Source organism: Neolamprologus multifasciatus, chromosome 6 (genome assembly GCF_963576455.1).
Source record: "Neolamprologus multifasciatus chromosome 6, fNeoMul1.2, whole genome shotgun sequence".
Classification (NCBI taxonomy): Eukaryota; Metazoa; Chordata; class Actinopteri; order Cichliformes; family Cichlidae; genus Neolamprologus; species Neolamprologus multifasciatus.
Window position 1 is genome coordinate 35,133,134 of NC_140444.1, and position 25,233 is coordinate 35,158,366.

At 39.4% G+C, this 25,233-nt stretch overlaps 3 protein-coding genes across 5 annotated transcripts; 1 reads left to right on the forward strand and 2 right to left on the reverse strand.

Annotated features, from left to right (window-relative positions):
• Positions 1-294: 294 nt before the first annotated feature.
• On the reverse strand, positions 295-4,021 carry LOC146517507 (uncharacterized). Of its 3 annotated transcripts, XM_085164376.1 has the most exons (6): positions 3,722-4,021; positions 3,154-3,208; positions 1,412-2,387; positions 1,295-1,321; positions 1,037-1,203; positions 295-814 (listed from the first exon to the last, which is right to left on the reverse strand). In XM_085164376.1, the coding sequence occupies exons 1-3, from the start codon at positions 3,722-3,724 to the stop codon at positions 1,540-1,542; spliced, it is 906 nt and encodes a 301-aa protein (XP_085020502.1). In that variant the 5' UTR covers positions 3,725-4,021; the 3' UTR covers positions 295-814; positions 1,037-1,203; positions 1,295-1,321; positions 1,412-1,539. The 3 variants fall into 3 exon arrangements, with proteins under 3 accessions (XP_085020502.1, XP_085020501.1, XP_085020503.1); XM_085164375.1 differs by having other exon boundaries at positions 1,295-2,387; XM_085164377.1 differs by having other exon boundaries at positions 1,295-2,387; positions 3,943-4,004.
• A 5,487-nt stretch (positions 4,022-9,508) lies between these two features.
• Positions 9,509-12,966, forward strand: LOC146517508 (uncharacterized). Its single transcript, XM_085164343.1, has one exon. It carries the CDS (start codon positions 9,863-9,865, stop codon positions 12,068-12,070), a length of 2,208 nt encoding a protein of 735 aa, XP_085020469.1. The 5' UTR covers positions 9,509-9,862; the 3' UTR covers positions 12,071-12,966.
• A 4,923-nt stretch (positions 12,967-17,889) lies between these two features.
• LOC146517509 (B-cell receptor CD22-like) lies at positions 17,890-19,867 on the reverse strand. Its single transcript, XM_085164395.1, has 4 exons — positions 19,383-19,867; positions 18,650-18,740; positions 18,482-18,539; positions 17,890-18,356 (listed from the first exon to the last, which is right to left on the reverse strand). Exons 1-4 carry the CDS (start codon positions 19,657-19,659, stop codon positions 18,336-18,338), a joined length of 447 nt encoding a protein of 148 aa, XP_085020521.1. The 5' UTR covers positions 19,660-19,867; the 3' UTR covers positions 17,890-18,335.
• Between the last annotated feature and the right edge of the window lie 5,366 nt (positions 19,868-25,233).

Below are 25,233 nucleotides of genomic sequence, written 5' to 3' on the forward strand. Positions count from 1 at the left end.
AAACTTAACAAGCATTGATGAAGCTTCATCAGTAGTTCGAACAATGCCTCAAAACCTTCGCTCACCACGGGTGGTTAGCAGACTGTGGTTGTACCATGCAGCCTAATAACATGCAGTAAATTGCAGGTTAAAGCAGCTTACACATTGTTAAACGAGGGAAGGGAACTAATGTGGCTGTCACATTACCCTTTTGTCCCATTTCATCCCAGGATTTGATTAAATTGCTGCTCACTTTCTACAGTACTTAAAACTGATCACACAAAACTATTTTTCTTCATCTTTTAATGATTACCAAAGTCTGTGAATCCCCAAATTGTTCAGTTGTTCTTTTTGCTCCCCATGAGGTCACTTTCACCATGTGACAAAAACAACACCCCACTGTACACACTCGGGCCACCAGCAACTTTCTAAATCCTCAATAAAAAGCTGACAGGTTGCAATGATGTTCCAAATAACTTATTAAGAAAACAACTAAATACACAGAAAATATTATGAAAACTGGTTTATTTTATATCTCCTAGTTTGAAGTGAAGCAATAAAAACATGTATAAAACATCACAAACTGTAATATTATACAAATGCTTCCTGCTGATGCAATGGAGACGTCTTCCAGTGACAGTCTTCATCCGTGTGAGTGTGAGGAGGCTCCTAAACCCACCGACACAGAAGTGCATGTTCACAACTCCCTCTGTGCAGGCGGGGTCAGGACCCTCCTCACCCTGGGTGAAGAGGGGTGGTGCTGTGGCCAGTCAGGTATGAAGTGCTGAGAGTGGATCTTTGGTCCTCTCTGCAGCTCTGTCCACTCTCAGCTGCCCTGCAAAGCAATAACACGAGAAAGACGTCATTTTAACACAATACAGCATTTCCATTGTTGGCAGCTGCAGCATGTTGTTAAAATGCAATTTTAAACTCAACATATACACAATAACTATAAATAAACTTAAACCTACAGTACTGTAGGACGATGATTTACACCAGCTATTGGAAGGATTTAGTCTTCAAGACAGTTTGTAGCCAATGTGAGGTGATAACTTACATAGCTGGAACACAGCACCACTCTCCAGTTTGTCATTTGGTCATCCATCCTTCTCATCGGGTTGGGGTAAGGCTGTCTTCTGGGTGGAGCATCTCTCTGTGTTAGCTCCGTCTTGGACGTTGAGTGTCTGAAGTGCTGAATGCTGGGAGAGGACAAGTGTAAAGCACCTGAAGACAAAAAGACAAAGAGAAAAACATGAATTCACAGATCACCGAGTTGTTCAGTTTACTTTTCTTCTGTTATGTGTTTTTACCTTACCTCTGATCCCTTAGCCACAGGCTATACCTTATGTAAAAACAAGAGACTACAGTCAGTTCACGACATCATTTTTAAACATTTTCTACTTATTTGTGTTGACATTAAGTACGGACTTACCTTTGTCCTGCATGGTGAGCTAGAGCTTGAGAAAAAATATGTTAGTCATTTAAATAGTGTCTTACAAACACTGCAAGACGCAAAGCAAACCTAAACATTTAAAGTTTAAAAACAAGTTCTAACATTACCTAGTCAGAGTCACTGTCATCAAGTGAAAGGTCAAAAGGCCTTTCCCAGAAGCGTCTGACTCCAAAAGAACCTGAGGATGTCGAAGGGCAACAGAACGTGTCATCACTTACCTTGCACCTCTTTGCACTTACCTCTTCAGTGCAGATGTCTTCTCTACTTCTCTTTGCTGAGGAGGTGAGAGCTGAGGATGAAGGAGAAGCTGAGAGAGTAGCGGAAGAAGGAGCAGCAGAGGAAGGAGCTGAGGGAGCAGGAGAGGAAGGAGCTGAGGGAGGAGCAGAGGAAGGAGCTGAGGGAGCAGGAGGGGAAGGAGCTGAGGGAGCAGGAGAGGAAGGAGCTGAGGGAGCAGGAGAGGAAGGAGCTGAGGGAGGAGCAGAGGAAGGAGGAGAAGCTGACAGATCACCAACTGGGAAGAGTGGGGCGTTGGCCTGGCCGAAAGGCGGCATGGCGAACGGGGCAGCACCTGGAGCAATAGGATGTCGCCAATCGTGCCAAAACGGCTCTGGAGGGAGCTCCTGGATGAGAGGGGAATCATCTCTCTCATCCATGGTGTCATACCCCGAGTCGTCACTAGGCCAATCGGCCCACTCTTCTGAGTTGTTCCAGTCAGAGGAATTGTCAGTGTCTTCACTCACCTCATCGACGTCCTCAGGCAGGTAGGGAGGGTACTCACCTTCCTCTTCACTGTCATCAGGATCCTGTGCTTCATGAGAAGAGGGGGAGGATGAGAGAAGGATATACTCACCATACTCACCTTCACTGACATGCTGGGTGTCAGAGTCATCCAGGATCCTGATGACCTCAGGAAGGCCTTCTTCTGCGGGACGCTCAACCACGTAGTCGAGACGACCTGTGAGGAAACAAGTTCAAAATAACATTAAGAATGTAATAAACATCAAGTGCTAAAGGAACAGAGCTACATCTGTTAGTTTGAGCAGATGATGAGAGAAAAGCATTTTAGGATACATTTATGTCAGACTGAATGACACTTCTACTTGTTCATGCAAGCAACAAACAGCTAAGTCAACTAAGTTCACATCATTAACTGCTATATAATAAGATATAGTATTAGCATAACATAAGGATACAATTATTACTACTGTACTATGATTACTGTTTTCATATTCTTTATTATATTATTTTATTTTTGTTATTTTTTATTATCATGTTTTGTAGCAGGGAAAAAGTTATAGTTTATTTCAATAAAGCCTTTGATCCGAGAAGAACAGGATGTTAGGAGGGGACCGGGATCTGGTGTGTTTACACCTGTGTGTTCTGACGTCATGACATGCTGAAGATGCTGTTACCACAGAGACTGCTTTTGGGGCATTTTACAAATTGTAGCCCATTAAGCTATTTTTAACCAAATCATTAAAAAAGTGTCAAATTTGAAGCCTTTAAATCAAAGTAACACCTTTTGTTTCAAATTCATACACCAGTCGTTAATAATTTCTACACCTCTCCCGGAAAATTTAAAGCATACAAACAGTTTACGGGAAAAATCTTGGAATAAGCATATTTTGATAACATTAAAACTTGATATTCACACTGGAACTTATTAAATTATTACAGTCATTTAGTGGCTCTTAAAATAACTGAAGAAATGTTAAAAGTACCTGCAGCGAAGTCCAGGGGACTGTCGAGTCCACGACGAGCCATCTTCAGGCTTTGCTGTATGAAAAACAGGTACAAACAATCCAAAGATGAAGTACTTGTTGTTGCTAGCAAGTAAAATCCGCTTTCAGTAAAATATTTTCCGAAAACTTAACTTTCCACAGGCTGAGGTTGGAGCAGGTCAAAACAAGTCCAATAGCAAGTGTAAAGGGACGAATGGAACATTGTGCAGCATTTATATACCCTCCGCAGGCCATGGTTACGGTTGCCAACATGCGTGTGCACGTGATATACCTATATAAATGGAGCTCACGCAACGTAATTTACAGTTAATTTATGGTCTTTTACACTTACTGCCTCTGTCAGCCTTTAAGTAGCATGTATACTAACCGCAGGTATAGGTATATCCAGAAATAAACACAGATATTAGAAAGCAGCAAATCAAATCAATCTCAATCATACTGAGATGTTTGCTTAAGTGAATAACATTAGCATGTAGCTCATGCTAATGTTACATTTTGACATTTTTCTTTTCAAAGCTAACAATAACTTAGCGTTCTCGCTACTCACCATGCTGTTAAACAGGTATATGTTAGCAATGACAACATTTAACAAATGTTTTTAAAATGCTAGCCGTGCTGATTAGCCTTAGGATTGCTTGAGGTTGTTTCCAGCTCTAGTGGTCATAAGCGAACTTAGTTCTGTGCCAGCCTTTGGCACGAAAATCAATCTTGTAAAGCTCACTATTAAACTGACAAAAAGCCTTAGAGCCTAGAAACTATGATACTTACAACTGTGCTATGTTTGTGTCATAACATATAGCAAGACCCCATAACGATAACTGACCTTTGACCTCTTCTCAAGATGAATCTTAAGGTTAAAGAGATAATTCTATATAGAGCTATTTTAACACTATGTTTCTTACTGCCATTGTTTGACAACATATAAGCATAAAGGAAATGATATATGGAGATTCTAAATATCAGGTTATTATGACTTTATTATAAACTTTACAGTAACAGTTCAGAACTATTAAGCAAGATTCGTTTTGGAAAAATCACATTTGTGATCAAAACTTTTTACTTCACATTTGTTACTAAATAATTCAATAAATTATACTGAAGTACTGAGTAGTCACAAAAAATAGTAATTATGCTGAAAATTATGTTAAAGTGGTTTTCAACTGAGCATATAAACAAAAGCCTGGACAAAAGTTCTGCTGAACAACACACATATGTTACCAATATTGTAGCTGGTGTTATTTAATAATTTCTTTTATTTGTGATACAATTTAAAACTTTATTAACCTTTTCAATAAAACAAAGTCTCAGATTTAATTATTCTGAAACTAAGTTTAAGCTTCCCAGAACGTTTTGTTGAAAGTTACATTACTGATATAAGAAATATAAAATGTTTGTATTGTTCACCCACAAGTGCAGTCTCTGGCTCAAACACAGAAGCTTGGTATGTTTGGTTGTCAGTCCAGACATTCCTAAAGAAAGTTGTCCTTCTTCAGCTCCAGACCTTTCTAGATAAAAATGGCATTAGTGAAGATTTTCAGTCTGGTTTTAAAACACACCACAACACTGAAACTGCTCTTGTAAAAGTTTTTAATGACCTTTTAACTTTTACTGACTTGGAAGATTTTGCCATTTTAATACTGTTAGACCTCAGTGCTGCATTTGATACCGTCAGTAGCGGTTTTTGATACGGGCGACACGGGCGGTTGCCCGGGGTGGCATCGTGGTGGGGGGCGGCATCACAGGCATCGGCAAAAAAAAAAAAAAAAATGCTCGTACTCATGCTGCATGTCAGCCAGCGCATGGCATATGGCAATGGCATAGGCACCGATCGGTTTTCTATCGCCCATTTGCTGAGAGTAAGGTCGCCCTTCATTTGCGAGGTGCGCCTGCTGCTTGGCGCAGAGAGGAGAGGGCGGGGCGGCGGGGGATTCTCTGACCAGCTGGAGCAGCATCTAATAACCAACTCGCAAAACAAAACAAAATAAAAACAAACCAACAAACACGAAAACACCAGACATTATAATACAGATGTTTTTTTTGAAATTCTATACATGAAAAGTGAGCGCGAGAGCCCTCGGTGCGCCTGCTTGCTGCTGAAGTCAAAGTAAACTTTATTGTCATCTTCGCTACTTACAGTCCAGTATATAGAGAGACGAGACGACAAGGCTCCAGTTACAGCAGTGCAAGTAAACAAACAATATATATAAGAAGAGTAAGAAAATAAATATACACTTTAGGACTCGGGGTAAAGGGATCAATAACAATTTAAAATTTACAGTTTGATGATTTAAAGTCTCACACACAAGCCGTCGAAAGGGGGGGGGGGGGGCCTGCTGCTTCCAAATAGAGCGCATTTCATTTATAATGTTGTAAATCCAAGCTCATTATGTATTCATGTTTTGAATCCTGGGTTGTGTGAAATCCCAGAAATAAACCCTAGACAAATCGAATCTGTGAAATAAGGTGTATAGGTCTGTTAGGTTATGTTGTGGTGATCTTTGTGTTGGGGGATTTGTGTTCATACTGGAGTGCAAAATTAAAACCAATGGAAGATACAAGAAAAGGTCAAAGCCATCAGGTGCTCAGTTTATAAAAATGAGAAAAGAAGAGGAGGAGAAACGAGCAAAGGATACACGTAAGCAGATGTGTCACTGGATAATGGCAGGTCATCCTGAAACAATCAGAATCAGAATACTTTATTAATCCCTGAGGAAATTATGTGCGTAACAGTTGCTCCAAGAAGAAATGGTAAAAATAGCAACAGTAACAAACTAAACTCCAAACAATACATTATGTTACAGATTTTAATATTAATTAGTAATTGTTAATTGTTGATTTGTCCTGTTCTCATTGTATGATGAATTATGATGGCTGTTTGGTAGCCGTTTGCTTACTATGTATGAGTGTTTGCCCAGGGCGCCAAACAGGCTAGGAACGCCACTGGATACCGTAGATCATGGGATTCTTATCTCTCGGCTTGAGCACTGTGTCAGAATCAAAGGCTGCTTTGGAGTGGTTTAAATCTTACCTGTCCAACCAAAGTTTTTCTGTTAGATTGGGGAATTCATCGTCCTCAAAAGCCTCACTTTCTTGTGGGGTCCTCAAAGAGTCCAATCTTGGTCCAGTTCTCTTTTCTATTTATATGCTCCCTATGGGTTCAACTTTTAAAAAACATGGGATCTCATTCCATTGCTATGCAGACGACTCACAGATTTACCTGCCACTGAAACGTAAATCTGTGAGTCCTCTGAAGGGTTCGCTAGATTGTTTGGAGGATGTTAAGGATGGCATGGATGGCTTTAAACTTCCTTAACCTAAATGAACAGAAAACAGAGGTGATTGTGTTTGGTCCCTGTGATCGCTGTGACTTTGGCCCTTTAGGAATTCATAATAATAATAATAAAAAAACCTTTGCAAGGAACCTAGGAGTGTTTTTTGACTCTAATCTAATGTTTGATAAACAGATTAATGCTGCCTTTGCTGTAACTGCTCCTAAGCTCCCTTCACATCAGGACTTCCCCAACATTGGACACTTTTAAAACCCGTCTGAAAACCCACGTTTTATTCCTTGGCTTTTAAATCAGAATGAGCTTGTATCACTTTTATTTATCTTATTTCTCACTCAAATCTTCTAATTTTATGATTCTTTTTCTTAACTCTTATCATGTCTCCCGATGTATTTATTTCTTTTATCTTAATTGAACAGCAGCTTTGTCAACGGTTGTTGTTTTAAATCTGCTATATAAATACAGACTCTCCTTTTTCACCTAAGTGCAGCCTTGATGTCAGGACTGAGCCACGGTTTAGTATTTGTGAAACACAGTACAGTCCTGGTGGCTACAGCATTATCTCAACATACATTAATGGGGGTAAATACAACAATCCAGCAAAGAACAGCACTCCACCAAGGCCTTAAGTACTGGCAGGAACAATCATAGATGATGAGCAGCAGGTGAGTGATGAGTGGGTGTGGAGAACAAGGCGGGAACTAGGAACCAGATGCCACCATGGTGGGGGGGAGTGAAGAGGGAGAGACACAAACAGAACACCAGAGACTGGCTGTGTCCCAATTCAGGGTCTGCAGCCTCAACGGTCCTCAAGGGCCGCGCACTCAAAGACCGCTAAGGCCGGAAGTGTGAGGCTTGTGAAATGAGACGGTCTAGCCTCCGTCGCGCTGCCCAGGTTGCCTAGCAACCATGATAGCTGGAAACGCGTGGTTGACAGAAATGAAGGAGAACATAATTTGTTCGTTTGTTTGTTTCTACATGAGCTTTGTGTGATTTAATAAGTATCTGAGGCTGAGACCACAGGACTGTAAAACATGATTGTTGGGCTTCATATCTGTACTGAACAGTCATTTAAGATTAGCTAGTAAATAACAAATAGTTAATGTTGTTCATGAGACTAAAGTCAGTGTAAATATGAGATGGCCAATATTATAGTTATTATATTAATCATTATTAGTTATTACAGCAGTGAGTTTGAACTCTCAAATCAAATCACTTCTATTGTCACATCACATGTGCAGGTACACTGGTACAGCACATGTGAGTGAACTCTGTGTCAAATACTGAGCTTCAGTAAAGATTCAAGTTGCATTTATTTATATTTCCTATCACCTTAAATCTTCACTTAAAGACACTCAAGTATCTTTGACAGTGTATCTATAGATGTATTATATATAAGAGACAAATATTGTTCTTTTAATATGTTGGCATTACTAAATTTGGCTCAATGCTTACATATATGTGTGGAAGAAGCAAATGTACGAGCTGTGATAACTGTTTCTGATAGAATGAAGAGTAGACTGATATATGAAATATTCCTTTATTGGGTGAGAAAATCAGACCATGTCATAACTGCTTTAAGTCATACAGAATAGATATCAGAGCCTTAAACAGGCTGACTTCTGTTAAATGGGTCAAACTGAGCAGAAAGTCTACAAACACATAACATCCTTATAGAATATGATGTAACACTATAGATCAACTTACCTCAGAATATATAAAGCATATAAACAATTACAGCAATATGATGCAACAAACACAGCAGTGCTACTGATCCAAAATACTCAAAGCTTCATAGAACTGAAACAAACATTTATTTTTAGCTCCATTCTGCTGCTGATACATACTTTAGGTTTCTGAACATTAAACTTGTTGCTGCCTTTCATAGTGTGTAACTTGAAGGCCCTGAGTACTTTCTCCCACACTGAAAACACTGGGATGATACAATTATTTGAACATTACCTAATAAGAGTGATTCAGGACAGACAATTAGTTATGTTAAACTTTTCTAGCAGTCCTTCACAAACAGGGAACAGTCTGTCTATTCTCTCCATCTGTCAGCTGCTGCTGGCTCTTCCTCCTCCTCTTCCTCACACACTGCTGAGTTTGTCCTGGTGGATCATTGGGGGTGCAAAGCCTCACAGATGATGTGCAGCAGTGGGTCCCTCAGTCTGTCCTCACTCTGGACACTTGCAGTCGTCACACATGGGAATCAAATGTGTGATAAGCTGCAGGATTCAAACACAAGTGTAACTTATAAACACATGTTCATACTTTTATTACACAATCAGAGAGAAAGAAACAGAGAGAGAGTGCAGGACAGACAGACAGGTGACAGTCTCAGGTGTATACACTGCTACAAACAGGAGGATTTAGTGTTATTATGAGTGCTAAACAAGAAGAGTTCCCAGATGGTACAGTGGACACATGTGTTTTTTCCGTTGTGTTTTTTCCTATTTCCGTTGTGTTGTGTGTGCTTTTGCAGCGCTTTTCTTTTTGCAGCATTTTTCTTTTTGCAAGTGTTTTTCTTTTTGCAGCATTTTTCTTTTTGCAAGTGTTTTTCTTTTTGCAGCGTTTTTCTTTTTGCAAGTGTTTTTCTTTTTGCAGCATTTTTCTTTTTGCAAGTGTTTTTCTTTTTGCAGCATTTTTCTTTTTGCAGCGTTTTTCTTTTTGCAAGTGTTTTTCTTTTTGCAGCATTTTTCTTTTTGCAGCATTTTTCTTTTTGCAAGTGTTTTTCTTCTTGCAGCATTTTTCTTTTTGCAAGTGTTTTTCTCTTTGCAGCATTTTTCTTTTTGCAGCATTTTTGTTTTTGCAAGTGTTTTTCTTTTTGCAGCATTTTTCTTTTTGCAGCATTTTTCTTTTTGCAAGTGTTTTTCTTTTTGCAGCATTTTTCTTTTTGCAAGTGTTTTCTGAAGTTGCAGTCCGTTTGGCCTCTCAGGGCCACCGTACTATATAAATAAAACTGTACTTTTACCTTTTACTTACTTTCTTTACTCACTTTGTATGTTATTGCAATAACACTTTTTTTATTTTTTATTTTTTATTTTTTTTTTACAAAAGTAACAGGGATTGAAACTTCATTGGTAATTTTCCAGGCAAAAACATTATCCTCATTCAGAACCTCATTGGCTTACGGAATGTTGATGTTATTTAAAAAGATTCAAACAAAAATATGACCTCATTCAAAAATGTCATGTGACTTATGGAATTCTGATGTCACAATCCTCTAAAGCTTTGATCCTTTGAAGCTTTGATCGTCATGAATCCTTAAATAGGGGTGAGGATGTACAACTTTTAGTCCGTTATTTGCAGCACTTATGTTAGCAGCATTCAAACGTTCGCCAGTAAAACATTTTGAAACATTTGGATCCTTTTTGTAGTCACGGTATACAGACTCCAACATGTCTCAGAAAGATCAAGAAAGACAAGAAGTTGACCCCAGCTCTATTCCGTGGTATGAGTCCCTAGACCCTTATATCAGCTCTCTTCCTTGGGACGAACAGGTAGAATTAGAGGAACAGCGATTGGAAGAAATGCAAAATGAAAATCTCATGAACAGAGAGAAGATTAAGATCCTGACGGAAGAAAATGAGAGAAAGAGCGCTGAATTAGAAAAATTATCCTACCAGCTTCAAGAAAAAGAGGGTATTATTGAGGAGAAACAATGGGCTCTCCAAGATAAGAAGAATCAGGAGCTCCAAGAAAAGCTTGATGAAGCTTTGGAAAAAATTAAAGATCTGCTCCAAAAGGAGAAAAAAGAGAGCATTAAAGGGGATACAATGCTCAAGAAGAATCAAGAGCTCCAAGAAAAGCTTGACGAAGCTCTAGGAAAACTTAAGGAAATCCACCAAGACAAGAAACAACAGCCCACAGAGCAGAGAGACCTGCAGAGGAAACTCCAAGGCATGGAGGAAAAATACAAAGCGCTGCAGGTGAAGTATGATAAAACTCTGCACAAAAATCAACAGTTGCTTCAAGACAAGAAGCAACTGAGAGAGCAACGGGAAATGCTCGAGAAAGGAACGGACTCCAAGGTTGAAGTCTTGGAGGAAAAATTGAAAATGCTCCAAATAACTCTTGAGGAAACACTGCTCAAAAATAAAGAGTTGCTTCGCGAGAAAGACCAACAGAAAATACAACAGGAAGAAATGGATTGCAAGCTGAGGAACATCGAGAAACACAACGAAGGCTTGCAAGTAATTCTTGATGAAGCTCTGGAGAGAAATAAAGAGATCCTCCAAGACAAGAAACAACAGCCCACAGAGCAGAGAGACATGCAGAGCAAACTCCAAGGCATGGAGGAAAAATACAAAGCGCTGCAGGTGAAGCATGACAAAACTCTGCACAAAAATCAACAGTTGCTTCAAGACAAGAAGCAACTGGAAACGAAACAGAAAGAAATGGACTCCAAGCTTGAAGAGATGGAGGAAAAACACAGAGGGCTCCAAATCAGGCTTGATAAAAAAGTGCACAGAAATAAAGAGTTCATTCAAGAGAGAGAGCAACGGGAAATGCTCGAGAAAGGAACGGACTCCAAGGTTGAAGTCTTGGAGGAAAAATTGAAAATGCTCCAAATAACTCTTGAGGAAACACTGCTCAAAAATAAAGAGTTGCTTGACGAGAAAGACCAACAGAAAATACAACAGGAAGAAATGGATTGCAAGCTGAGGAACATCGAGAAACACAACGAAGGCTTGCAAGTAATTCTTGATGAAGCTCTGGAGAGAAATAAAGAGATCCTCCAAGACAAGAAACAACAGCCCACAGAGCAGAGAGACATGCAGAGCAAACTCCAAGGCGTGGAGGAAAAATACAAAGCGCTGCAGGTGAAGTATGATAAAACTCTGCACAAAAATCAACAGTTGCTTCAAGACAAGAAGCAACTGGAAACGAAACAGAAAGAAATGGACTCCAAGCTTGAAGAGATGGAGGAAAAACACAGAGGGCTCCAAATCAGGCTTGATAAAAAAGTGCATGGAAATAAAGAGTTCATTCAAGAGAGAGAGCAACGGGAAATGCAACAGGAAGAAGAAAAACTTATTCTCCAGAGGAAAATTCAAGAACTCCAAGAATTGTATAATGAAACGAGGTACAAAACAACTGTACTGGACGGAGAAAAGAAAGAAATGGAAAAACAATGCTCAGCGATGCAGAGTAGCATCAATGAAATGCTGAGAAAAAATACCGAACTTGAGGAACTTTCAAAGAACTTGAAGTGCAAAAACACTGAAATCCAGGTGCAAAAGCAAGAACAACAGAAAACACATAAAGACCTGCAGTGTAGACTTCAGGAAATCCAGAAGAGAAACCAGCAGTTGGAAGACATGCACAAGAAAGTAGAACAGAGAAATACAGATGTGCACAAGGCAAAGCGAATAGAGGAGGCAACAGTTAAAGAACTGAAAGACAAGCTTGAAGAAAAACAAGAACAATTAGAAGACATGGTGAAAAGATGCAACAAACTTGAGAAAGAAAACACAGAAACAATGGATGAGCTGAAAACCCTCATCATTGAGAAAAAGGTGCTCGTCGAAGAATATCTTAAAAAGAAGAAAAAACGCTTCTTCTGGTTCTGGAGGAGGGACACTGCTGCTTCTCACCTGATGTAACCTTGTCTTCCTCCACCTTTATTCCAACTTAATTTTCCCCCTTCCCCTTCCCCTCCCTCCTTTTCTTTTTTCACCCTCACCCCCCGACCAGTCCCGGCAGTTGACTGCCCCCTCCTGAGCCTGGTTCTGCCATAGGTTTCTCCTTTAGGTTTCTTTCACTTTAAAGGAGTTTTTCCTATCCACTGTCGCCTGGTGCTTGCTCAGAGGGGATTGTTGGGGTTTTCTATCCCCCCCCCTTTTTTTTTTTTACCTCTTTCCCCCTTCTACATTTTCCTTTACCCAATAAATACAATTGGCCACATTTTACATGTGTTTGAAAAATGTCTTCATTCAACAATAATTCATCTTAGGTATAAAAACAAGAAATGTGTAATAGCTGCATGTGTGTTTGTGTGTGTGCATAATATACATACTTAACTTGTATCCCAGAAAGATTTAATACTAGATGGGTAGAGACAGGTTTTAAAGACTACAAATGAAAACATGTGAGTCCTATAATCTAAGCTCGTTTCACCAATAGGTGATGTTACATTTTAAATTAGGCACTTCATTACAGGACTGTCATTGTACCGAGGTACATTAAATAACATGAAAATGGATTTCTCGTGTCTCAGGTGACCTCGCTGTGAAGCTATTAACTTGTTGAATAATTTAGCTCTGCAATAGCAAAGTTATTTCTCACCACAGAGATGAGGGAATTTCACAAAGTCAAAATTAAAACTTGCAAACATTACACGGGGAAGGCAATAACTCAACATGCCAACAAGGCATCAAGGAAATAAAGACATCTCAGTATCAGCTCTCTTCATGTCGTCTACTGACAGCTAAATGAGCACAATTCTATGGTCTTCTTGGCTTTTGGCATCTATTCCTCAGCTGAAGGTTTATACATCATCGTAATCATCATCGCAACCAGCCAGGCTGGGAGACAGATCCAAAATTCTCAGTCAGTGATGAAAATCAAGCTTTTTTAGTTCCATCATATTAAAGCAAATTACATTTTCATTTCCATTTGTCTGACAGGAAATAGCAGAAAATACCACATTTTGTTTAAACATGGGCTGAATGCTATGCAGGTTAATATCTGAGCTGATCTCGTGGTACAAAACAAAAAATCGTTCCTATTTTCACACGTGAAGTCAAAACTTTCTGGGAAGTTGAGTATATTGGATGTTTAATGGTAGAAACAGACTTTTTAGACTTCTAGAGACTGACTGATGTGAGTTTAAATCAAATCTGAATCCGATGTGCTTATCTTTCTAGTTGTGGTCTGCAAAGATGTCAGGTTTTTAAAACTAATTAAAGGGCAATAGTGTGATATTTTGTATTTATTTATTTCCTTTTTTTTGTCCTTCTTTAAGAAATTTGTATTGAAATAAAAACAAGTGCAAGGGCTTTTATTTTGTCCTGATGAAACCCACTTTACTATACTTGACATAATTCTTTTTGATTTACACAGATATGCAGATATACTACATGTGTAACATTCATGTCATTGTTGAAATGTTTAATAATAAAGTACATGAATAACTTGAGCTTATTATATATCATAGTAAAGTATATTTCCTATTAACTAGGCAGGTCATTCTCTTTCTCTTGACAACGCTGTCTTTAAATAAAAATATATAATTCTCTATATTCCTATCTATTCCAAACAACGGTAGTAAGTAACAAAGTTTCAAATTTGTCTTTCACTTTGACTCTTAATTTAATAATAATAAAATAATGAACAAGAGGTCAGAGGTCAAATGTGGCATGATACCTTAAATCTTTCTATGACACTTTCTGTATGTGGACCAGAGATGGGCAATAATGCATAATCCGATTACTTTTTTCAAGTAACGAGTAAAATAAGGGATTACTATTGCAAAAAAGGTAATTAGATTACTGTTACTTTCCCGTTAGCACGCTGTGTTACTGCGTTACTACGTTACTAAACCGTGATTTCGTTTGCGAGAGTGTCTCGTGACAATGATGTAAGCGTCGTTCGTGGCAACAGCTGTGTGCAGATCAAAAATGGATAATATAACGAGTGCGGGAGAGAGAACGACTGTGCAGCGTTTAAAGCGTGGAAGTACTGACCTTACTTCGAGTTTGATTCCATAAAAAGTGACAAAAACATTAGTGTCCGCTGTACACTGCATGGGAAGAAAACTTCTTTTTACAGCGAAAAACCCCCTAAACTACCGAGCAAGCACCGAGTACGCTGCCACGGGAATGCGAAATTCACAGAGAAACTCCAAGATTCTTCCACTGACATGTGGCACACCTGCACCAGGACAAACCTCTGCCTGCCTAACTCCTGCTAAGCAGGGGAAAATAGAGCAACAGGACCACTGAGTCTTTGATTTGATTTGATTTTTTTTCTGCTGTGTTTTACTTGCATCTATTTGAAAGAGTGAGTGTAAACACAAAAAACTATTTAATTTTATGTGCTGGAATGTGCAGAAAACAGGTTTAAATGTTAAACAAATTTCTTCCAGTCAGACAATGTTGCATATGATTTAATTTTTGCTTGATGCATAAAGTTAAAAGATTAAAACTAATAAAACTAGTTTTAAAAAGAGACTTTTTCATTTGATTACATTTTATATGGTGGATTATGCAGAAAAAGTAGAATTGGGCTGAAAGATCTATTGCTTTATTACCTATTCAGGTTGTAAATCATGTTTTTTAAAAGTAACTAAAAAACTAATTACTTTTGAAAATAAGTAATCAGTAAAGTAACAGGATTACTTTTGGGGGGAAATAAGTAAACAGTAATTAGTTACTGATTCCTTTTTTCAAGTAACTGGACCAACACTGATTGTGATTACTTTGGTTGCAATCAGATTGCCATGGTCACCTGCAGTTTGCATGTAGGATGCCAACTACTCACCAAGTGGTGGACAAAGTTTGGTTTGGTTTAGTTTGGCTTTCATCTTTACTTTTGCGCCCTCCTGTGTCTCATGGTCTAATCAGCCCCTTGTGCATTTATAATCCCTCCTTTCCCTCTGCTTTGCCTCACAAACAGCATGCACACCTGACTTGACTGCCAGATAAAATAAATAAGGTCAGTATAAAAAGAAAAGGAGCAGAGAGAAGAAAACATTTAAAGTCCCCCCATCAAGCAAAGATTTATCAGTAAAACCTGGCTTTTGGCAGCGTTTGGGAAAACAATTCATCCAAAATTAAATCAAAGTATTAAGCATGCAAGCAAGCAATTTATTTATATAGCACTTTCAGAAAAACACAGCTGAACACAAAGTGCTGTACACTTGGCATGCCAAAAATGATACATGAATAAGTAAAAAAAAAAAAAAAAAAGATTTACCCAAAATAAATAAATAAGAATAAATAATAATAAAATGAGAACAAATAGCGCAAAATAAAAATGTATAAAATTATAATTAGAATCAAAAACAATAAAATCTGTGTCATACAGAGTCATATGCCAAGGATTAGAAATTTTCTCACAATCTCATAAAGAATAGTGTCATTTATAGTACCTCTACTCTCTGCGTTTATGTGGTCATTTATATGGCGTGTCATACAAAACCTAAACTGTTTTAGGTTTTCTAGCATCACTTCTGATGCTTTCAATCATTGTTTCCACACAAATTTTGCTTAAATGAATGCATGTGCGCGTCACACTCCTGGTGTTAATGCACAAAACAAGCAGTTCCAGTACTTGCAGATGTTGACTTGTAATACACAACACCCCCAATGGGTTAAATAAAGAAGCATAAGCAGATATTTACTTGATAAACTGTCTCAGCCATGAACAGAGCTCAACAAATGTTGTGTTTGTGAACACTAGAAACATCGTGCACTCTATATATGAAGACGTAGATTCTCTTTTTCACATGTTAGCATGTTGTTTGGCCCACAGCTGTGGCTTACATTACCGCAGCTGTGATAAAATGATCAGGAGTAGTTCTATGTGCACATTAAGCATCTCCTGTAAGTTTCCTTGTACTTCCTTGCAGGTCTATGTGGGAGGAGGCAAATATGTTCACCTTTGTGTTTACGAGAAACTCCCGGCTTATGGAGGAACGCTCAAGCTGACCAGGCTGCAGCATCCCAACAGTCAACATGACAATATTGAGTCATATTGAGAATTTCAATCACAGAACCTGTAAAGTGGGGTTAGGCGAGATGTGCTTACGTGTTGGTGCCATACTCTACGCTGTTCTAGCAGCTCTAACATTGATTAATGCATTTGATAGCATTTAGGCCAAGTTAAACTGAAAAAGATTAAAAGAATGGCTGCACAGTGAAAGGACGGGCGGGCATGTCCCAGTAGCTGTCACATCACGTGAAAACTATGGATTGATCGATACTGAAAATGCAGGGTCTGTCAACAGAACACAAAGCAAACATGAAGTGCTCCCTATGTCACTACCTGATGACGTGCTTGCCTGTGTTAGTCACAGCTGCTTCCTGCACTGCACAACTTGAAATTTCCCAAATGATAAACGACTCGTTCTGTGAAGCACTTTGGCATACCTGTGGTTTTTTAAATGTGCTATATAAATAAAATTGTATTGTATTGTATTGTACAGATAACAGACCATCGAAGCAAAATTCAAATGTCTGGCACAGCAGACGGTAAACAATTTGTCTCTAGAAGCAGATCACGATCGAGTTTGTTCGGACACAGTAAACGTATTAAACCACCTGAAAACACACAACATCCTGCAATCTAATGAATGCATGAAGGGCAAGAGCAACAATGCAGTGACTGCTAATGTGAATCGTCTCTGAACTCAGATGTCCATAAAGGTACTGTTACTTCAGTGCAAAGCAAAAGCCTCAAATATAATAACAACACTGTTATCTCAAATAGCATGGCACTCAAAATTAGAGATGTACATATAGGCCCTTGGGGGTGGGTACTTTGTTTCTCTCCCCCTTAAGTTCAGTAGGTATAACGAAATTGTATTAAATAAATAAAGTTTTTGGAAATTTGAATTTCAATCACAGCTCACACCCTGTATTTTCACTTCCCGGCAGACTCAAGAGTATTTTGTCATACGCTCTGTTTTGTTTTGTTTTTTTCAAGTTACTCATTACTTTCAAAGTAACTAGTTACTAGGGAAAGTAACTTTGGTTTTACTCAGAATTCTTCTACTAATGTGTTGCTTCCCTAACTGGATACCAGCAAGGATGCCAGTCTTCTAGCTTGCTTAAATGGTAGCACTATCCTGCCACAAGTGCACTGTGCCACCTAATGGCCTGAACCTAAAATGCCAGTGTAGTAGTGTGAGTGCAATTTAATGATGAAATGAATGAAACTAAATTTGAAATTAACAATGTTTTTTTAATGTGTCACTTTTTAATCTGTCTGTTTTAATCTATTTCTATTGTTTCAAACCTCTATAAATGCAAACACATCATTTTGGAGTTGATGCAGCAGTGTTATAAATCTAATCATTGTATGTAATATCACTAGGAAGAAGCAGTGGATCACAAAACACGACATACAGTGTGTTGAAACTTTTGAAAAGTATATTTATTTTTGCCATTGAAATTGGTAGAAAGTTTACTTTTAGCAGTGCCAACATTAAACTGTGCCTCAGACCATTTAGGAGCTGTAGGTATCAAAATAGTGCAAAAATGGTTCAACATGAACACAGTGAGGTTTGTCCATTCTGTGTAAACTCTAAGCTGAACTGCACCAACTGCAGACCTCATGTTCAGTAATGATGGGCAAACTTTAAAGTATTTTGAGCCTCACAAAGAAACATAAAATAAATAATAAGTATTTTCAGCCTCATAAATAGTCTAGATTTAACCAAAATAATAATTCATCCAGTCAGGCCAAGTAGATAAATAAAATATGATGGTAGATTTACATGTGTCTTTCATAGTGGGCACAAAAACATTTCTGTAAATTAATAGAAATTGTTGATCATTTTGATTATGGAGCAAAGCACAGAAAAAGAACTCCCAGTACTGTCTCTGTATTTTATTTTTTATATTTATTTAGAGTATAAGCTCAGTAGATTTCTTTGTAATGACATTAGATTGGCTGAATGTGGAAAAACACCACAGGCTGCTCAGCGCAGGTTTCATACATGAAGAAGAAGAAATTTAAAATTGTGGCAGTCTTTGTTTTATTAAGCAAACGTTTTAGTTTTAGTGGTCTAACACACAAAAGGGCTGTTTGTGACACTTGAACTGAACACCTGCTGTAACCTGACTGCACTTTACACCAGCTGTTCCTGCTCCTCCTTGTCATCTGTCTGTGCTGCAGTCAGAGCCTTTGAGGATTCATCAGGATTCAGTCAGGATGAGAGTATACCTAATGAAGAGAGATGAAACGCTCAGACTGAAACAGCTTCACTCATAAAACATGTGCATGTATTTCATAATAAGTCATTTGCTGAGTGTCACTTGCTCCAACTCCAATAATGCAAATAAACAAACCTCAGTCATCTCTACAGGTTCATTTGGTTCAGTTTTTAAGATGATGCGCTTCTTCCTCCTGGATATAATAAAACAACAACTTTAGTATAAATGTTATGAACTTTCAACTTTCAAACTAAGGGTCTAATGGGAAAATAAAAGAGGGGTAAAGTGTTTCTATTGTTTTACCTCGTCAACAGACTCAAGACAAGCAGAGGAATCAGGATCAGGACCACCAGAGTCAGCCTGATGATATTCCTGATTATTATTTCGGATTTCCCTAAAACAGAGACAAATACATGGCAGAGATTTCTCAGCAGTAAGATTAGATTGTTTGCCAGGTGATGCTATTAGTTATTTATTGTCATAATCCACTCATACAAATGTTTTTCCTTTAAAATTAATGAATAAATAACTATTTTAAATATTGTATACAGTAAAACAATTATATTAATATACTAGAAGATGCATTTTCTGAAGAAACAGCAGTGTGAATGCTGATAACTGATATTTTGAGCTGAAATGAAATAATTGCTGAATGTTAAGTGAAAAATAAAGAATTTTTCACTTGAAAACAAAAGTGCAGAACGGTTGAAAACTGAAGTTCACACAGAAGTTGAAAAATAGCCGAACATGTTTAAAATGTGTATTAGAAAAACCTGAGTAATGACAAAAGAAAATTTAGAGTCAGAAAACATCTGAATAAATATTAAAAGTTCATATTCTGCATCTCTGAGCTTTGGAAGACACGCTGTCTGAAAGAAAACAACGATGGCTTTGTTTTGAGGTAAAAACAATGGCTGTAGATCAAACACTGTTGTTTTCTTTCTTCGATGTTTAATCAGCATCCAAACTAATTACTGTATAAATGTGTGTACTGTATTTACTTTACATTTGTTATTTTATAGAGTGTAAAATTTACTTGTGACAACAGTCAGCTGTAAGGTGGAGTTATGAGTCCCTCTGTTGTTGTGGGCCACACAGTAATAACTCCCACTGTGCTCAGGTCTGATGTTGCTGATGGTGAAGTTGTGTCCTGATGTTTTAGGTGAGTCTTTATCCTCCTTGTACCAGGTGTAACTAGCTGCTGGGTTAGCATCACTGCTACAGGTCAGAGTGACTGAACTGCCCTCCACTATCTCAGCAGAGGGACTCACTGACACAGAGGGAAGCTTTGGAGCATCTGGGGGAGGAAACATACAACATATAATTACAATATATACAATATATAGTTAGAACCAAATTTTCAAATATTAATAGCTTATATTCTAAAAGGAAAACATTGTAAACTTCCCAAAACGAAACAAATCAGCTTTATTGAGGAGTAAAGGAGTAAGAGAAGTGAACTCACACACTGTTAGAATGGAAAAGCTCTGATCCTTTCACAGCACAGTTAAAACTGTCTGCAGGTTTTTCTTCAAAAACTTGTTTGATTTCAATATTAGAGGAAACTCAATGAAACTGCTTTGCTTTGAAGAATTGCTTTGTGTATAATGAGAAGCTGCAGTTGATGTTCTCAGTTGGATAAAGTCGTCTGTTATTTAAAGAAATGTCACAAATATTTGTATGAACACACTTTTGAAAGTGGAAATGATTGGATCAAACTTTATATCACTATTTACTGAGATTTTGATGTAGACATTTGTAATGTTTCTTACATGTGTTCATATACAGTGGCTTGCAAAAGTATTCGGCCCCCTTGAACTTTTCCACATTTTGTCACATTACAGCCACAAACATGAATCAATTTTATTGGAATTCCACATGAAAGACCAACACAAAGTGGTGTAAACGTGAGAAGTGGAACGGAAATCATACATGATTCCAAACATTTACAAATAAATTTACAAATAAATAACTGCAAAGTGGGGTGTGTGTAATTATTCAGCCCCCTTTGGTCTGAGTGCAGTCAGTTGCCCATAGACATTTCCTGATGAGTGCTAATGACTGAATAGAGAGCACCTGTGTGTAATCTAATGTCAGTACAAATACAGCTGCTCTGTGACAGCCTCAGAGGTTGTCTAAGAGAATATTGGGAGCAACAACACCATGAAGGGATAACGTTATGGAGAAATTTAAAGGAGGCTTAGGCTACAAAAAGATTTCCCAAGCCTTGAACATCCCACGGAGCACTGTTCAAGCGATCATTCAGAAATGGAAGGAGTATGGCACAACTGTAAACCTACCAAGACAAGGTCGTCCACCTAAACTCACAGGCCGAACAAAGAGAGCGCTGATCAGAAATGCAGCCAAGAGGCCCATGGTGACTCTGGACGAGCTGCAGAGATCTACAGCTCAGGTGGGGGAATCTGTCCATAGGACAACTATTAGTCGTGCACTGCACAAAGTTGGCCTTTATGGAAGAGTGGCAAGAAGAAAGCCATTGTTAACAGAAAACCATAAGAAGTCCCGTTTGCAGTTTGCCACAAGCCATGTGGGGGACACAGCAAACATGTGGAAGAAGGTGCTCTGGTCAGATGAGACCAAAATGAAACTTTTTGGACAAAATGCAAAACGCTATGTGTGGTGGAAAACTAACACTGCACATCAGTCTGAACACACCATCCCCACTGTCAAATATGGTGGTGGCAGCATCATGCTCTGGGGGTGCTTCTCTTCAGCAGGAACAGGGAAGCTGGTCAGAGTTGATGGGAAGATGGATGGAGCCAAATACAGGGCAATCTTGGAAGAAAACCTCTTGGAGTCTGCAAAAGACTTGAGACTGGGGCGGAGGTTCACCTTCCAGCAGGACAACAGTAGTAATAAGGGGGCACTAGTCCAATATGGCGGCCAACCAAACCGGTTTGACAACCGGTTTGACCGGATGTGTGCGTGTGCGTGTGCGCATGCGCGTTCAGGTGTGCTCGGGGGGCATGTTAGTTCATGTGTGGAAACACACAGGACGTCAGCAGGTGTTGGCGGGAAACAGGAACTCCAGAGCAGGTGTCTTTTGTCTCTTGGAGGACTCTGGGAAGTAGCAAGGGAGTGTGAACCTTAAGGTGTGAAACAGCTATGTACTGGCTTTGTTCCTGGAGAAGGTATTTAATTGAGAGCCATGCTAGGCTCAGGGTGAACTCTGCATTTGTCGCAACAACACCATTTTCTTTGAGATCATCAAAACTAACATCGTTCTTTATAACATGGACATCTTAAACGGTAAGTAAAACAAAACCTATTATTGTATTTTTAAAAGTGTTATGTTAACATATTATAGGATATTCAAACTATCTTTTTCCTAAAACAAAAGCTTAATTTTTAGGAGTTCGGGAGAACGGCACAGGACCCTTTTCTTTAGAAACGGGAGCTTTTACAGATGGAACAACTTCTCTAACAGGCACAAGGTGTGTACAGAATTACGCGATTTTTAATCGTATGTATGTTTTAAGCTTGCGATTGTTTTAAATTATATAATAACAGAGTTTTTCTTTGATTTGTTCCAGGGTTAACAAACTGAGCAGGAAAACATTCAGACACCGTGACCACAGAGCCCATCCTTACAAAAGGTATGTATACAACGGGGTGTATAATTGTGTATTTTAAAAAAAACAGCAAATGGGTTTAAACAATTCCAAATGTTCTAAAACCGACCGTTTTACACATACACAGCCACGCCAGAGAACCTTATGTGTGGAGAACCAGGGCCGTCCGGAATAACGCACACTACAAGGTAAGCATAGGTATATATAAATTAGATAAAAAGAGATCGAGAGGGAGACACGCTTATTCTGTTTGAAATGGGTACATGTATAAATGTTTTAACACATATCTATCTTCACAGACTGCAGCACAGTACCCCTCCTCTTAATGATCAGGACAGAACAAGTACCTGCGCGAGTGCTTAGCCAATGTGGTAGACCGAGCTGTGGCTGGATTTCAACAGGGCAGTGTTCTAAACGTGGTCCTGCGTGGCCCCTCGCTGGCTTCAGATGTTCAGGCTGTTTTAAACGCTGATGATCGGTATGATCCGGAGCTGTTTCTCGATCGAATTGCACAAGTTATGCAGAGTAATGATGAATCTATCGGTGATGATGAATTAGAGTTTATTGTCACGGTAGCTCAGAACAGTAGTGGTGGGGCTCGCTTAAGACTGGCACAAATCCCTTATGATGAGATTCTCTCAAAGAAAGGCAGACATTTATACACACCAAACAACACACACAACAATTTGTGCTTCTCCCTATGTATAGCACATTCATTAAACTCATCAGCCTCTGAGCTAGAAAAACTCGCTACAGCTAAACGGATGCATGCTGAAGTAGGTCTATGCGACACACAGCAAGTATCATTCACTGATGTCAGTAAATTTGAGAAGCACTTCAACATTAAGATTGTAATCTATTACCACACAGAAGGGCGTAAACGCCTGGAATGTTTTTTCACACATGAAGAGCCAAACACAAACACGTTGATGATGTATCTCCATAATCAACATTACCACATGATTTTAAACCCGACATGAACACAACATGATCCCATGTGATAATATGAAACATTGCATGCACTGTGGCACCACATATAGAGAATCCAAGAAATCGCCACACAGATGTGCCCAGCCTAGATGCGAGCACTGCCGCGAGCCTAAATTACCCGGAGACTCCGACCATCAGTGTTTCATACAGCCTGTTGAAAAACAGAAGCCTAGCGATAAATACATTTTATATGATTTCGAGACTAGGTACCACAACGGTAAACACGAGGCTAACTTTGTGTGTGCGTCTGATCTGAAGGGCAATAAGTTCACATTTAACACATTAAAGTGTGTGGAGGCGTTTGTGCAACATTACAGACGCCCAAGGTTTCGTGGGTACACGTTCATAGCACATAATGCATCTGGCTTTGACAACTACATACTCCTCGAGTACTTTGTCAGACAGTGCATAACACCTAGTGTCATAATGAGCAGCAGTCGTGTGATTTTGATGTATGACAGGGACTATGACCAGCGATGGATTGATTCGTTCAGCTTTTTGCCCATGGGCCTTGCCAAAATACCCTCTGCTTTAGGTTTTCAAGACCTGCAGAAGGGCCATTTCCCACACAGGTTTAATACGAGGGATAATGAGCATTATGTGGGCCCGTACCCAGACCCCTCCTTCTACGGCTATGAGCACATGTCTGAAAGCGATAAGGTGCGATTCATGGAATGGTACCAGGTTGCCTCACAGAATCCCTTTGATTTTCAGGCTGAACTCAGGCGTTACTGTGTTAACGATGTTGATGTCCTGCGTAAAGCATGCAGCATTTATCGTGACACGTTACTGGGTTGTACACAAGTTGATCCATTCATGTATACCACCTTGGCTGCATTTAGTATGGGTGTGTATAAAACGCTGTTTCTGCCTAGAGACACGCTCGCTCTCACGTATGACGGGGCATATGTTGAGCAGAATAAGACGTTTTCTAACGTCTCTATCGAATGGCTTCAATACGTGTCCCACACCACCAACAAAGTGGTAAAACATGCTCTCAGAGGAGGCGAACAGAGGGTTGGACCGTATTTTGTGGACGGTTTTGACCCCACAAGTAATACAGCTTATGAATTTGCAGGATGTTTTCACCACGGCTGTGTTAAATGTTACCCCGAGAGTGAAGTTAATCCTGTCAGCAAAGCATCCTATGGACTGCTGCATCGCATGTTTTGTGACAAAGTTGATGCACTGAGATCACAACACAGTGTGAGCGTAATAGTGATGTGGGAATGTGAATGGGCTGCCTTGAAGCAGACAGACCCTACAGTTGTGGCTTTCATGCACACATACAGAAAGCCAGAACGCATGAATCCCCGAGACGCCCTTTTTGGAGGTCGCACAAATGCTCTAAAGCTGTACCACAAGACTGGTTGTGATGAAAAAATATTTTACTACGACTTCACCAGTCTCTATCCCACAGTGCAGTCTAAAAAAGACTATCCTGTAGGACACCCTCAAGTCATTTACACCAACTTTGACAAGCTAGAAAATTATTTCGGCTTTGTTAAATGCACAGTGCTCCCCCCTAAGGGTCTTTTTCACCCCGTCCTTCCCTACAGGTGCCACGGAAAACTGATGTTTCCACTCTGCAGCATGTGTGCTGAAGACCAAAACCAGCATACTGCATGTGGGCACAGGGACAGTGAGCGGGTGTTGAAAGGCACGTGGGTCTCATTTGAGCTTGAAAAAGCTGTTGAGAAGGGATACAAGGTTCTTGCTATTGATGAGGTGTGGCATTTCCCCAATAAGACCGACACATTGTTTAAAGACTATGTGAAAGCCTTCCTAAAACTCAAACAGGAGGCCTCGAGGTATCCTGAACACGTGAAGACACCTGACGAACAGAAGAAGTACATAGACGAGTATTATGAGAAGGAGGGAATAATGCTAGACCCATCCAAGATTTGTGTAAATAAAGCTGTTCGTAACTGTAACAAGCTGTTGCTAAACTCGTTATGGGGTCGTTTCAGCATGAGGTCAAATATGGCATCATCTGAGCTCATTACAGACCCTTCCAGATTTAGCCAGCTAATGTTTAGCGACCAGTACGACGTGCGTCAGTTTTGTTTCATCTCTGACGACGTCGCAATGGTGCAGTGGCGGCATGCTGATGGTAGAGCTTCCCGTGTGAAGGACGTTAATGTCTTTGTCGGGGCCATGACCACTGCACACGCCAGACTCATGCTGTATGATTTGCTAGACAACTTGCAGCAGCGCGTGCTGTATTGTGACACGGACAGTGTCATTTTCACGGCACGCCCTGGCGAGTGGATGCCTCCTCTAGGTCCATTTCTGGGGGATCTC